Source organism: Paroedura picta, chromosome 14 (genome assembly GCF_049243985.1).
Source record: "Paroedura picta isolate Pp20150507F chromosome 14, Ppicta_v3.0, whole genome shotgun sequence".
NCBI classification, from domain to species: Eukaryota; Metazoa; Chordata; class Lepidosauria; order Squamata; family Gekkonidae; genus Paroedura; species Paroedura picta.
The window spans coordinates 40,646,433-40,659,941 of NC_135382.1; the positions used below are offsets into that span (position 1 = coordinate 40,646,433).

Genomic DNA, 13,509 nt, shown 5'->3' on the forward strand with positions numbered 1-13,509 from the left:
TCTGTCTACCCCAGACCTTGACATGGCTGAACATCAGCAGCATCCCAAAGGGTTACTCACACACTGCAGAAATGGCCAGCATTGAAGCCCTGTAACATGCTTCCCCTATGCATTCTCAAGGAAGTACACACAATAGAAATGGGCCGTAGTGCTTGGGAAAACACCAACTCCTTGTCACAACCATGATGGAAGTGGAATGTGTTTCCTAATAGGCAACCAGATTTCTCTCACCATGTTGGAGCTTCCCTCTCACAGACTGACATTCTTCCATAAACTTGGAATACATATTAGGAGGAATCTTTTCAGCCCTGTTTTAGGGAGACACAAAAGCCACAATCATGTTTAAGTCAGGCTATAATTACAACTTTAGATGAAGTTCACTTTCCATCTCACAAGAATATTTTTGTGCTTGATGCATCAGAATGCAGCATGGCAGCCTGAAAGCAGCTAGCCAAGAAAGGCCATCAGGGCTCCAGTCCCAGCTTCTTTACCTCTTCAGGGCATCTATTAAAGCCATGTGTAAATCTGGCGTTTCTGGGAGCTGCAATTAAAAAAAAAAAAGTTCAGAAATGTTCATACCTGCTTCTAAATCGTGCCAGCAACGCATTCAGAGTATGTTTAATAGAGAACATGTCAACATTTTTAAAAGCATGCAAACAAAAATGGCATTTGTTGCCTGGAATTTTAAAAAATGGATCTACTTACCAAGCGTGGCCTGAGCAAAGCGGGAAGGAACCGGGAGATATAATAGGGTCTCCTGAAGACGCTGAAAGGCAGATGGGCAAAGGTGAATTCAGGCTGAGCTGCAAAGTGTAGTTGAACAAGAGGGTACCATCCTGTACAAATGCCCTGTACTGAGGGGGAAAGCAGGGGAAAAGCCACCAGTCTTTCAAAAGGCAGAGGACACAGGTGTTTTATTGCTTCAAGAGGCCTGGGGTGACACAAAATTTAAAAAAGCATCACAGGGAAAGAAACCAGCATGCCAGCAGCAAGCTTCAAGGTGTCTTTTTCTTAACAAGGCTGTGGCAAAAATGCCCTCCGCCACAGAGTTCGGCCCCCGGGACTTCATTCTGCTTACGAGTTGAAACCCATCTGTGAATCAGTAGCCGGCAGAAAACAGAGTTGCACCTACCTGTAGCTGTTATTCATCGACTTCTCCTGCATAGACACACACTGGGACTGCCAAAGAGACAGCTTTCTTTTGAAGCACAAATTATGGGGTGGGCAAGTGGGGGCTTAGGTAAGGTTCCCATACCTGGCTTCCAACACAACGGCTGGAATCTTCCCCGTATTTTCAAATATCTGAACAGCCTTCTCAACATCCTGAAGTGCCGGGCAGTGAGGCTGGCAAAGAGAAGAGGAAAACATTCAGTCTTCTTCTGAACAAATTATTAAGTATTCCTTGACTGCTCTGCTCTGCTTTGGACCATCTTGCCTGCTCAGGGGAGTCGTGAATTACTTTAGACACAAAGCCCACACACAAGTCCGGGGGGGGGGAATGACAGCACCAGAACACCAGAAGGGAACTATAAAGCTCGATTTTTGGACTAAAGATACCCAAGTATCTCTTCTGAATCACATCCATTTTACATCTTGGGACTGAAGTAGGCAGAACTTGCACCTTTTGCCAGAACAAGGCAGAGGGCAAATTAATGCTTGGTGCAAATGGGCTTTTACTAGTAGTCGTCACATACTTTAAAAATGGAAGCACCAAGCAATTTAAAACTTTGTGATGTTCAACAGAACCAAATAAAAACAAGGAGGGGGGGAGAGGAAGCCACCTTTCACCTGGGATACCTTCCTAACAATGAAACTGGGATGTGTCACACATGCCCATAGTAGCTTTTTATTTTTCTCATGCTCAGACAGCCAGAGTACAGATTCCCCCAGCTCTTCAGTAAGCGCCAGTTCCCATAATCCAACCAATACAGATATAAAGGAAGATGACTATCTTGGCTTATGTGGTTCAACCTCAAGGTAGGCTCACGTTTTCTAGAGACAGGGACTCAGACTGAGCCCAGCAGATTTCCCAGCAGGGGGCCTCAGGGAGGGCAGCTCTTCTCTGCTTCACCTTCTATGAAACCTCTTCACTTTGGCCCTCTTCTGCCACTTTGAACTTCCACGTTCCTCAGAATTCATTTATTTCACTAGATTTTTTAGTCACTGTTCAACCAAAGGCATTTGTGGCTACTTTAGGCTACTTAAAACTGATAAGGTGAAATAACATGAAAGCAAATCCAAGATATTAAACCATTAAAATGCGGCTATCACTATATCACTATTAAAACAGCCCACAGGCATAGCTACCCCCAAGGCCAGTCTAAACAAATCACCCTTGCATGCCCTGCGGACACATCGCTGGACAACCAGTTTTGCCTATTTTGAGGTTCTGCTAGTTTATATAGACAGATTTGTACCCAAGCCTCCTTGGTCCCCCTTTGGAGATAAGCGTTGGGAAAAAGGAGGGATGGAAATATCTCAAACACATAAACATATTTGGGGGAGGGGGTATGGCATACGCAGCAGGTGGCAAAGGTCAGGCTAGATGGCTCTTGGGTTACCTGCAGATCATCATTTGTGGATGACAAATCCTCGTAGAGGCCCATGTCTTCTATTGCAACCTGGAAAGAGCAGCACAACAGACGGGGGAAAGGGAGAGACTTAATGTGATCCCAGGCCCAGCCCCAAATCCTGCCCACGCACAGTCCTGGCAGCGAGGAGTGTTTCCAGAGTGCCCCCCTGCCCTGCAGGGAAAGGCTCAGCCCCCAGCCACACCTGGGATGGAGGAGCAGAACTGAGCATTCTGTGGAAAGCAGGGTCTGGAAAAAAGGACGGACAGGAGAGTGCTTTCCCACTCACCTTGAAATCCGCCAGCCGGGTTTTAGCCAGAGTGATGTATTCCAGAAGAAAGGGACGGTGTTTAGCAGACACGAAGGGAGGATGCATGATGTGGACCTAGAGAGTTCAGAGAAAGGGCAAGCAAGCTGGCAGCACAACTCATTGCTTGACAGGCCACCCGACTTTCTCGGGAGCTGATGCCTGCGGAGCTCTCTGCAAGCTGAAGCAAAATTCAGAGCCGCGGGAGGATGGCTGCTCACTGACGAGGCCAGATGCTCTTCCATTTGAACCTGGAGAAGCTCCTCTTGCACCCCTTGGAGCATGGGAAGCAGGGAGGGGATGCTTGCACTAGTGCCCGGTGCTTCAGACTCACTTTGGAGCCGTGCCACAAAGCCTCCTCTCACAAGCTGCTCAACACAGCAGGATTTATTGTGTGCCACCTTTGGGTTAGCGCTGCATTCTGGCACAGAAGTGCAGGACAACAGCTGCAGCTCTCCCCTGCCCTGCAATGCAGGCACCCACCAGAAAGCTCATTTGGGAAGGGAACGTCACCCAGCCAGTCAAGCACCCAAGTGGCTGTTAAACCCTAAAAGGCTGTGGAGTTCCACAGCCTTGGGCAGCACCTGCTCACCTTCAAGTATTGCGGGGCTTCAAAGGGCACCAGCTCTGACAGGAACTTGAAGAGGAGGACCACGGCCTTCTTGCTGCTGCCATGAAAGCCACTGGCGCTCCCAAAGGTAAGCTGGAAAGAAACAGCAATGCCTTTCAGCCAGTGGGAGGGCTGGCCAGCCCCGCTTCCCACAGGACCAAGATGGGAGCCCTTCTGCCTCCTATATCTTGCAGGCGGCACTTCTGAGGACCACATCTGGTGGCTTCAGCTTCTGGCCCTCCACAGCACTGAGCTCCTCCTCTGCTGGTGTTTCTAGCTGGGACCCCTTAATGAATTACACACTTCAGTTCTTCTCCTGACTGTTCCCCCTTGGGCAAGCCAGGACAGGTGCACAAATGGCAACACTGCTCTCCTCTTGGTAGTCTCTCCCAATCTGTCCCACCTCTCCCCACTTCCACAGAAGCCACTGCAAACTTAGCCTTGTCCCTCGTGTTCCAGTTCTGCAGGCAGCTTCCCTTACCTTAAACCATTCCGAATAAGGCATGAACAGAGCAGGACCCTCAAAGGCCGCCTGGCGGGCAATTAAGAACGCTGTGATCAAGCTCTCCAAGTCATAGTTGTCAAAGCCTTTTCTCAACAGGTGGCTCAGGAGGTCTAGAAGGAGCACAGCAACAACCCCAGGCCATTATCCATCGATCCCAGGTAACCCTGGCAATCCTATGGCTCAACCACAGCTAAAGACCATTTTGAACATTCCTGAAGGAGCTGGTCTCAGCAGTGAAAAGAAGCGGTGATTATAAAGTCCTACCCTGAAATGGCAGGTTCAGAAGACACTTTTGAGACTAAGTTCTTGGTACCTCTGGTGCCAAGACAAAGCTGGCAGTTTTTCTGCATCCCCCCCAGCAGACTGACCTGTGATAGCCACTGCACAGCTGCCAGTTTCCAGCCATACCTTTAACCAGCTGTTCTGCTCCAGCATAGCAGACCAGCAGTGTGGAAATGCAGGACAGCACGTGATGCCAATTCACTTCGTTTGTCTCCAGCACCTGCTGCAGATGACGGATCAGCTCCTCCGCTCTGAGCACCACAAGCAGCTAGAAAGGAGGAAGAACAGGGACCTCCTGCTAGAATTCAAAAACACCCAGAAAGCCTCCCAAGAGATTCTCCCGGTACCTTCCCAATTTCATCCAACTGGAGAACATAAATCACAAGTTCTACATTCCTAATACATGTCTGTGTTTCAGTCCAGGGGCACCTTTAAGACCAACCAAGTTTTATCCAAGGTATAAGCTTTCGTGTGCATGGACACACATATACATGGAAGCTCATACCTTGAATAAAACTGTTGGTCTTAAAGGGGCCCCTGGACTCAAGCTTTGTTCTGCTGCTTCAGTCCAACATGGCGACCCACCTGAATCCAATCTAAAACAGTATGCCAGCCTTATTCTAAAGTGATGATGGCATATTCTAGATATCATGGACAGCCGTTTGGAATGGTTGATAACTCTATAAATGTTATATCCCCACAATCTGGCTGGTCTCTGAGATGCTACCAGATTCAGATCTAGCTGTTCTGCTGCAGACCAAGATGGGTACCCTCTGAACCAAACCACAATTCACCCAGGAGGAGGAAAAGCTTCAAATGCTTGAGACTCCCCACACACAGAGAACTATCATTGAAGACTTTCTAGAGTCCAGTCAGACACCTTTAAGACCCACAAAGTTCTGTGCAAGGTATGAGCTTCCATGTGACAGACTTCCTCAAAGACAATTATTCTGCTGCTTCAGACCAACACAGCAACCCACTTTAAGACTTCCTAGTTTAAGTGAGCTTTTGACGAAACTCCAATTTCTTGTGATATTAAGATATGGATATCTTTGCAAATAGGGGGTTGTGTCTTTCTCAATAACTAACATGGTCAGAGTGCTTAATATTTTAAATCCCCTCTCTGCCCCGGAAGCTGGCTGGGTGATCTTGGGCCAGCTCCCCACCCTCAGAGGAAGAAATAAGGCCGAGAGAATCGAACATGGCACCCTGAGATCGTTAGGACAGACCAGTGACAGGGAAGGAACCTGCTTTCCCAGTCTGTGAGGATCAGGAGCTCCTTCACGCCAACCTCCAACCAGACTGCTTGAGATATCTGTATGCAGCCAAGAAGCTTCTCTGCAGAGCCCGCAATCTAGACTCACTTTCTGATACAGGGCGGTGAGTAACGAGCTGTTCCTTGCAAAGCTCCACTCTCGTTGCAGGCGGATGGCATCTGAAACTACATGTAGAGGAGATGCAAACTGTCAGTGGCAGCAGCAATGCAGGAGAAGCAAAGAGCCAAGGCCTCTTCTTGCTGTAGCTTCACCAATTAGATCAAGGCCATGATTTCTAGCAATTACAGGAACTTTCTTATAGGGGCCCCTCCACAAAGGGCAGAGACATTCTGGGGAAACATGGGATTTATAGCAATTACAAGTCCATCTATCCTTAGGGCAAAACAGTGTTGGAAGCATGAAAAATCTGAAGTCCTCCCAAAGGTGCTTAGAAACAGGACTTAACAAGATGGCATAGGAATGAGAAACCTCAGGCCAGCCCACTACCCCCCAGGCTCCTCCTGCACTGCTTAGACCCATCTCTGCAGCAGTGGCATTCCTGTGGAAGAGCCATGGTTCAGTGGTAGAGCATCTGCTTGGCATGCAGAAGGTCCCAGGTTCAACCCCTAGCATCTCCATTTGAAACTATCAGGTAACAGGTGATGGAGAATACCTCTGGAGAGCAGCTGCCAGTCAGAGTAGAAGACAGTGACACAGGTGGACTGAGGGTCAGATTCAGTACAAGGCAGCTTCACGTGTTCCTGCTGGAAAGGCCTAGCTCAAGGGAAGAGCCTGTCCAGCCACTGGAGGACAGACATGCAAGCCCTCCAGAAACTGCCCTCAGGATGCCTGTCCTCTGCAAGCATATGCCGGGCTAGAGCTCATCCCTACAGTCCTACCTTTTAGCTGAGGGTTGTACGTAAGAACATGGGTGAAGTTGTGGCTGAAGAACTGCTGTAGAGACTCGGAAAGAACTGTGCCTTGAGATGCTGTCAGGCTAAACACACCCAGCCTATCAGTGAAGAAGAGGAACCTGTAAGTGCTCACGCATAGTGACTCAGCACATAGCAATGACTGCAGTTCAGCACTAAATCCACATTCACCCAGGAGGTGATAGCAATGTGTGTAAATATTTATCATTTAACATTGATGATGCGGGCAGGGGGCAGGGAAGTCACTCTGGAGTCTTTCCGCTCCAACTGCACATTTTTTCAGCAGTGAAACATGAGATGCCTCATGGAAGGGAAGTCGGGAAACCCAGGAGAAACTGGAGAAGACAGCAGACCATGGCTTCAAGCTACGTCGATGGGATTAAAACTGTCCTAAACTGTGATTTTAAATTCTGGAGTTATGTTTTTCATGTAATCTATGTATTTTATTAATGTTGTAAAGCACCTTGAACTTCATTAAGGTAGTAAGTACTTTAAATAAAAACACCCAGAGAGAACAGCCTGCATAGTGAGCTCAAGGACAAAATCCAGCAGGCACAGCCCTTCAGGAACCCTCTGCATTTCCAAGACCACTGCCAGGGATTTCCCACAGAGATGCTAACTGCAGGCCTCCCAAGACTGGCATAGGCCTCGGCTTCCCATGTCCATCCCAAGCCAGGCACATGGAAATGAGGCCCTGCCTCCTCTTCCCAGAGGCTGCCAGCCAGAACGCAGGTACTTCCTTGTTCCTGTTATTGGGAGATGGGTCACATCATGCTCTGAGAGCAGAACAGTCTGCTTTGCAAAGATTTGGGGGGAAGAAGGATCTCACTCCATTACCTCCCCCCCACACACATACACACACATCCATTTCCTTGGTACCAGAACCATGAACAACCAGAACAAAAAAAAACCTTGTCAAATCTCTAGAAAGGGGCAGCTCCTTACCAACACTTCACAGCCCCCACTGTCGAAGCATTTTCCTCCTTTTCTTTAGCTGCAGTATCAAGTACCCCTAAGTGCAGAAAAAGAGTCCTTGGTGAATGAAAGTTGGCAAGAACTGCATTTGCTGAATGGGGGTAGGTGAGAGACACGGGGCATTTTTCAAGGTGGCCTAATTTTGAAAATGGGAACAAGGGCCAGCTCATTAGTGCTCAAGTGATGAGGAACGATTCCTTCAGATATGGAACCAATTATCTCTGACCTTGAACCACTTAAAATGACTCAGCATGTGCTAAGCGCTAAGGGGCTTTTATTTTTGACAGATGGCTTTAATATTTGCCCCATAGCAATAGCTGGGGCAAAATCCATTCCTCAAAAAGCAAAGGTGAATTGCCCATAAATTACAAAATGTGGCAACAGGTGACCAGAAAAGCTGGCTCTGCCACAAGGCGGACCATCAGCACAACATCAGTTCTGTGCAAGAGGAGCCCTTTAGAGACAGGCAGTTCAGATACTGGAGCTTCATTCTCAATGCTGGAGGATCAAACATGGTATGAAACTGCATCAAGGCTGTTCAAAAAGCAACACAGTTAAACCTGCTCCTGTTTCCCACAATATCTCCCTAAGAGCTAACAAATGTACACTGTACATTCGGCCACATTCCAGGAACTGTGTGTGTGAAAGGGCAGCTAGAGGTCCCTCCCTGGCCCCCACTTACATGCCAGCATTCCCTCCAGCACAGTACAGCAGATCTGTTTAAAAACAAACAACAAAAGAACTCCATTTGCCTTTTCTGCCCATCTCTATTCAAATGCCCACACTTTGGGCAGCACCCAGTGCCAATTCCTAAGCTAATGATTAACTGCAGGGAGAAATGTATGCAGCAATTCAGAAAAAGGCAGGAAGGCAAGTCTAACTTTTGGGAAGGGACATCCTGGGCACTCCCCACTCCTAGAGCCTTTCTAGGTTGTATGAGCTTTCAGAAAGGCTTGCCCACACACAAGTGAAAAGGGCTACAAGCTCTCACATGAGGGTCTCTTCTCGCTACCTTCATATTTACAAAATTGCAAAAAAAAACATTTTACTAAAAATAATGTTGAAAAGATATTCTTACTTTGGAGAGGATTGGGTGTGATTCCACTTCCTTTCCAATCTCAGACGTTTTCTGGAATCCATTATGAAGAAGCACGATCCCAAAGTCTACACATTAAGAACAAAACCACTGTTAACATTCCCTTGGGTCTGCTGGGACAGAGGAAGAGCAGGCCAGTGAGGAGTTGCCAGGATCCTGCTCCAACCTGAGCAAGGAGGAAGAAGCAGGTGAGCCTGGAACACACGGCACCAAAAGCTCCTTCCATACGTATTGGGGGCCACTCCTTAGCTCTGCACCTGTGTGTGTGCGCCAACCGGCGCATCAATGCCCGCACCTCCCCCCCACACACAACACAGCACTGGTTGCTTCGGACGCTGAAGCGCCCAACCCTAAAAGAAACCCTAGCAGTCAACTTTCCATCACTGGGGGGGTAGGGCAGTCATCAAAATACCTGACCAGGGATCAGCTATGTGCATTTTTCAGCCAAAATGTGAAGCAAGGTCTAAAATACCTCCCCAGAGAGCAGAGATAGAAGTGCCCCCTTCAACATTTGCCAGACCTCTGAGGCTGGCTAGCAAGCTACACGTCCAGAGAGCCGTTGCCACCAGGACCAACAGTGTCCGTGCCTTGCCTGTGAGGATGCCCTGCAGGGTCTCCGTGTCCACGGAAGAAACTTCTGCCTGATGGCACAGAAGACGGAGACTGCCGCTCAGCCAGTCTACCAAAGCAGACGGATCTGGATGACTAAGGAGACACAAGAGAATCATGGGAAGTCCCCCTGCTCTTCCCCAAGACAACCGCGGCCCAACCAGCCAGCAAAAAGGCCCGGGGCCAACAACTCTGCCTCAGATGGGTGCCTCCGCAACACCACTTCACGCTGGAGGCAAAGAGGAACACCCTCCCAGCTGACCTGAACTCTCGAAGACCCTCCTTGTCAAGCAAGACCAGCCCATCTCCAGCACTTCTTTAAGCCCTCTCGCCTTCCAGCATTAGCTCAGCAGAGGCATTGGGGGGGGGCTGGCTGTGGCTGAGGACCCTATATGTCTGTCCGTTATCTTCCAGCACATTAGATCAGGGGTTTGGCTGGCTAGGCAGCTTAGTTCCTTCCTGCCAGGGATCACTATAGGTTTTGCCTGCCTGACGCCCTGTGTACAGCCCAAGCATCTTCTCCTTGCAAGTGGAGAAGCAGACCTCTTCCAGGCCAGCATCCCCAGTGCTGCCCTCTGATCAGCCAATTGAGAACACATGTGAAACAACATGTAGAATCATACTCATAAGAGTTGGAAGGAACCTCCAGGAATGCAGGAAATTCACAACTATGTCTCCGCTTACTTCTCCAGTAGCTTTTCCAGGCTAAGGATGTTCTCTCTGTGTAGGCGCCAAGCCAGCTCCAGGATGAGGGGGCTCTGGGGAAAACAGTGCTCAGTGAAACCGCACAAGAGGGGCCAAAATCGACCCACCAGTCCCAGGTGAAGGCGACAGCCAACTAACTTGGCCCCCTGCCTGGGAATCAAAGGCAGCTGGAAGCCCCACCTCTCCCCACACCCAGCAAGCATCTGAGCAAACCAGAGGACAGCCGGCACGCCATGAGAGCAGCAGCAAGAGGCAGACTGCATGGTCCCAATGGCCTGCTGCAGAGAAGAACACTGTATTTCCAAGGCCAAGTGCTGTTAAGCTCAAGTGTGAGAGTTTAATTGATTAAAGAAAGGCCGTTTGCATTGTGAGCTGAAGAATGAGAGAACCCTCCAGCTCTCCTGAGGAGTCCAAGCATTTTTTTTCAACCTCCATACAACTAGCGCCAAGAGCCGTTACCCTGCGGATGCCAGCGCTTCAAGACCACCACCCACCTACCGTGCTCTTACCCGCATTCTCCAGAGCGTTTGAGCAAACAGCAAACGGCAGAAGGTGTTGTGTGCTAGCAAATCTTTCAAGGTCTGGACCAAGCAGGACAGCCGTTTCTGTAAACAGGCCATAACAGCAATATAATCCGGCAACATAATCCAAAATTTCCGTCACTTTTAAACTTTTATCTGATACATTAATATGTCAATATTCTGCATACATTTACATATTGCATAAGCTTTGAAAAAAGCATAGTTTAGAGCATCCTGAAGGAAAACGATCACTTCTCAAGCTTGAAACAAACAAAATCTACCACATTCCTAGACAGGAAATCTTCTTGATCATCAAACTTGGATTAGGAAAGGTTCCAACAGCAAAAGGAGTCAAGGATATGAGGGAATGTTTTACAGTGAATGAGCTCCATTACATATTTATTGAGGCAGTGAATGAGTTAAAATGACTATAACCTCTTGAAAGGCAAATTATTCAGCTGCTTTAGATTTAACCTGAAAGGAAAGCCAGGAACCGAAAATGAATTCTGTGAAACAAGCACCTTACAGCCAAACAAGATTTGAGGGCAGACATGACTCGGTGCTTGCACAGGGGATACCTTTACCTTTACCTTTTAATCTGCCTGCAGTACTAAGGTGAACACAGCCCAATGAGCCAAAAAGCCCCTCTGTAGGGAGAAGCTCCAGGTGAGCCCCACAAACCAAGGCAAAAGTCTGTGGGTGCATCCAATTCACTTCCTGTGCAACCCCCCCCCCCCCAGGCTGGCAGCCTCAGTCTTCAGAACCAAAAAAACAGAGCCTGAAAAGTTTTGGAGAATATTAAAGTGGCATTTCCACCTCACCCTTTGCTCTGCATTCAGCAGCACAGCATTTCCGGACTCTGCAGAAATCTTCTCAATGTTGGCGGCTGCCGTTCTGGCTGACAAGACTCCTAGCGGCACACCGAGCACAGAGGCCTCTTCCCGCAGGGCAGGGACTAAAGGATAAAAGAAGACAGGAAATTAACTTTCTAGCCTTATTTATTTATTAAGATATTTATATGCAGCCCTTCATTGTAGCTCAAGGTGGCTTAACATAATAGTTAAAATCATTTTCAGTTAAAATAAAAATAAAGTAGCAAACCCCACTTCTCTCCCCATTCTTACCAGGTGGGATCAAACTTACCCCAGAAGTAGGGGAAAACTGATCAACTTTTATTTTCATTTTTTGCACTTACATACTTTGTACTGCTTAATGTTAACAATATCAGTTGTTTTGTGCCCCGTGTCCTATGTCCCGCCCTCCCCACTATTTGCAGTTTGTATTGCATACCCAAATGGTATTGCGTTCATTTTTACTCCTTGTGGAAATAAAATGGTAAAACTGACAAAATTAGATTTTTGTAATTTTCTTTGCTGCTGATCTGTTTCTAGACTATATACAAACTGAATGGATAAATAAACAAAATAAAAACACTCAATGAAGTATTTTTCCCCTTTTGCAGCTGCTATTAGGATCACTGATAACCCCTCCCACTTGGCTTGTTTTTTAACTTATTTCTATGATTCTGGGACTATTAGACCAACTCACTGGGTTAGTGAGGTGCATTATTTGTCAAAGTCTTCAATCATTATTTCACCTAACTCTTGATGGCATGGTCTGACATTTCTCTAGGAGGGGGGCCAGAGTTCCATGGCAGCATGCATGCTTTAAACACACACTGCCCTGAGTGAAGCTCCCAGCATCTCCAGTCCACTGCCCAATAGCAGGCAAGATGGACCTGTGGCATGGGTTACTTATAAGGTGGTTTCACATGTACAGAAAATTGCAAAAAAAAAAAAAAAGACTGTGACTCAGAGACAAAGCACATGTTTTGTTTGCATCCATCCTCCACATCTCCTAATGGAAGAAATGATGCCACAGGTTGGGGAAGGAGCCCAGAACCACCACCACCTTTTGTAGCTGGTGTGTTGCATGAAAGGGACTGTTGACATCCTCACTGGATAAACAAATGTAATGTTTAGCTATATTTCCTAGCAAGACACATTATTTTCCACCCACCCACAAATGATTCTGGAGCTGAATCTTCGCAGTCATCAGTGCGCGAACTGCAGGAATATAATGGCGTGTGAAATTCTGAATTTCCCACCTGTTGAAAATAAAAGAAAATAAAAGGGTTTATTATGCATTTATCACATGACCTGATTTTCACTTGAGCTGTTCCACACGTAGCATTTTGACAACCTCAAAATATTTGCACAAATCAACACAATATTTTAGAATCCAAAAAGAAAATGCACCTGTTCAGCAGTAATATCCTCCTAGAGAAAGAAAAAACATTCAATAGGATGTCAAGATGCACTCATATTAAACCATTGGATTTAATGGGACTTCTGAGTAAAGAAGTAGATACTGTTTTATTCAAAATGCTTCTTTGGTCTCATAAACCTGTGCGTGTATGTGTGCACATGCACAAAACACTGTAAAGGAAAAGTGATGGCAGTAGCAACATGAGTGCTCACAAGAGAGTAATAAAAGGCCCTGCTGCATCCCAATCTTATACATGGAGTCTTAGTAACCTGATTGTACTGCCAGTCCACTAGGACCCGTCGCTGCAATTTAAAAAATTAAGGAAAACAAAACAGAAATGTAAATCTAACACTCAGCTCTGCCACTCACCCCTCTTACCTCCACCAAGAGCTCACTCAGGTTCTGGTGACAATTCAAAAGGCGCAGAGCTGCCTCCTGCAATTCCTGGGCATTTTTCGGCTCACAAGTCTGTTTTTTGGCTCTGGCAGCTAGAGAATGAGAGAAAATACACACCACAATAAGTCAGTGTTTGTAACAGGACTAGCATGAGCTGGTCACCTCAGAAAGGCCTTCTAAGAGAGGACATTCAGGTCCCAGTAGCCAAGTCCTGGATACCACTGAGGCAGTTATTCATAGACTTTTGAAGCCTGGGCAACTGGTGCTTGGGACCTTCCCAGCCTACTACACTTTCTCGATGGGAGGTCCCCAGCATGGTGCCCACTGGTACCAAGGACTTCGTTGATGCCCAGCAAGTGTTTTTGGGAAAGGGTGGGGCTCCTGTCCAGCTGCTGAGGAGACAACTGGCGATGCAAATGGCAGCAACAGGGTTTCAGCAGCGCCCACGGCCAGGGTTTGTGTCCTTCTGCCACTCGC

The 13,509-nt window shown here is 47.5% G+C and overlaps 1 protein-coding gene across 3 annotated transcripts in view; it reads right to left on the reverse strand.

Moving 5' to 3' along the window:
* FANCA (FA complementation group A) overlaps positions 1–13,509 on the reverse strand; it is a 28,302-nt gene that overhangs the window by 14,348 nt on the left and 445 nt on the right. For 2 of the 3 annotated variants that reach the window (XR_013226577.1, XM_077310408.1), the window contains exons 2-21: positions 13,006–13,124; positions 12,388–12,475; positions 11,190–11,323; positions 10,357–10,452; positions 9,827–9,900; positions 9,126–9,238; positions 8,516–8,601; positions 8,120–8,153; positions 7,408–7,474; positions 6,430–6,542; positions 5,639–5,715; positions 4,401–4,542; positions 3,969–4,102; positions 3,470–3,580; positions 2,860–2,955; positions 2,562–2,621; positions 1,256–1,344; positions 706–766; positions 492–541; positions 232–308 (exon numbers count right to left, since the gene is read on the reverse strand). Coding sequence is in view for 2 of the 3 variants with exons in the window: in XM_077310408.1 (XP_077166523.1) it covers positions 232–308; positions 492–541; positions 706–766; positions 1,256–1,344; positions 2,562–2,621; positions 2,860–2,955; positions 3,470–3,580; positions 3,969–4,102; positions 4,401–4,542; positions 5,639–5,715; positions 6,430–6,542; positions 7,408–7,474; positions 8,120–8,153; positions 8,516–8,601; positions 9,126–9,238; positions 9,827–9,900; positions 10,357–10,452; positions 11,190–11,323; positions 12,388–12,475; positions 13,006–13,124 (1,821 nt within the window). In the remaining variant the exon portion in view is untranslated. The remainder of the gene's footprint in view (positions 1–231; positions 309–491; positions 542–705; positions 767–1,255; positions 1,345–2,561; positions 2,622–2,859; positions 2,956–3,469; positions 3,581–3,968; positions 4,103–4,400; positions 4,543–5,638; positions 5,716–6,429; positions 6,543–7,407; positions 7,475–8,119; positions 8,154–8,515; positions 8,602–9,125; positions 9,239–9,826; positions 9,901–10,356; positions 10,453–11,189; positions 11,324–12,387; positions 12,476–13,005; positions 13,125–13,509) is intronic. The other variant, XM_077310409.1, reaches the window with a different exon arrangement.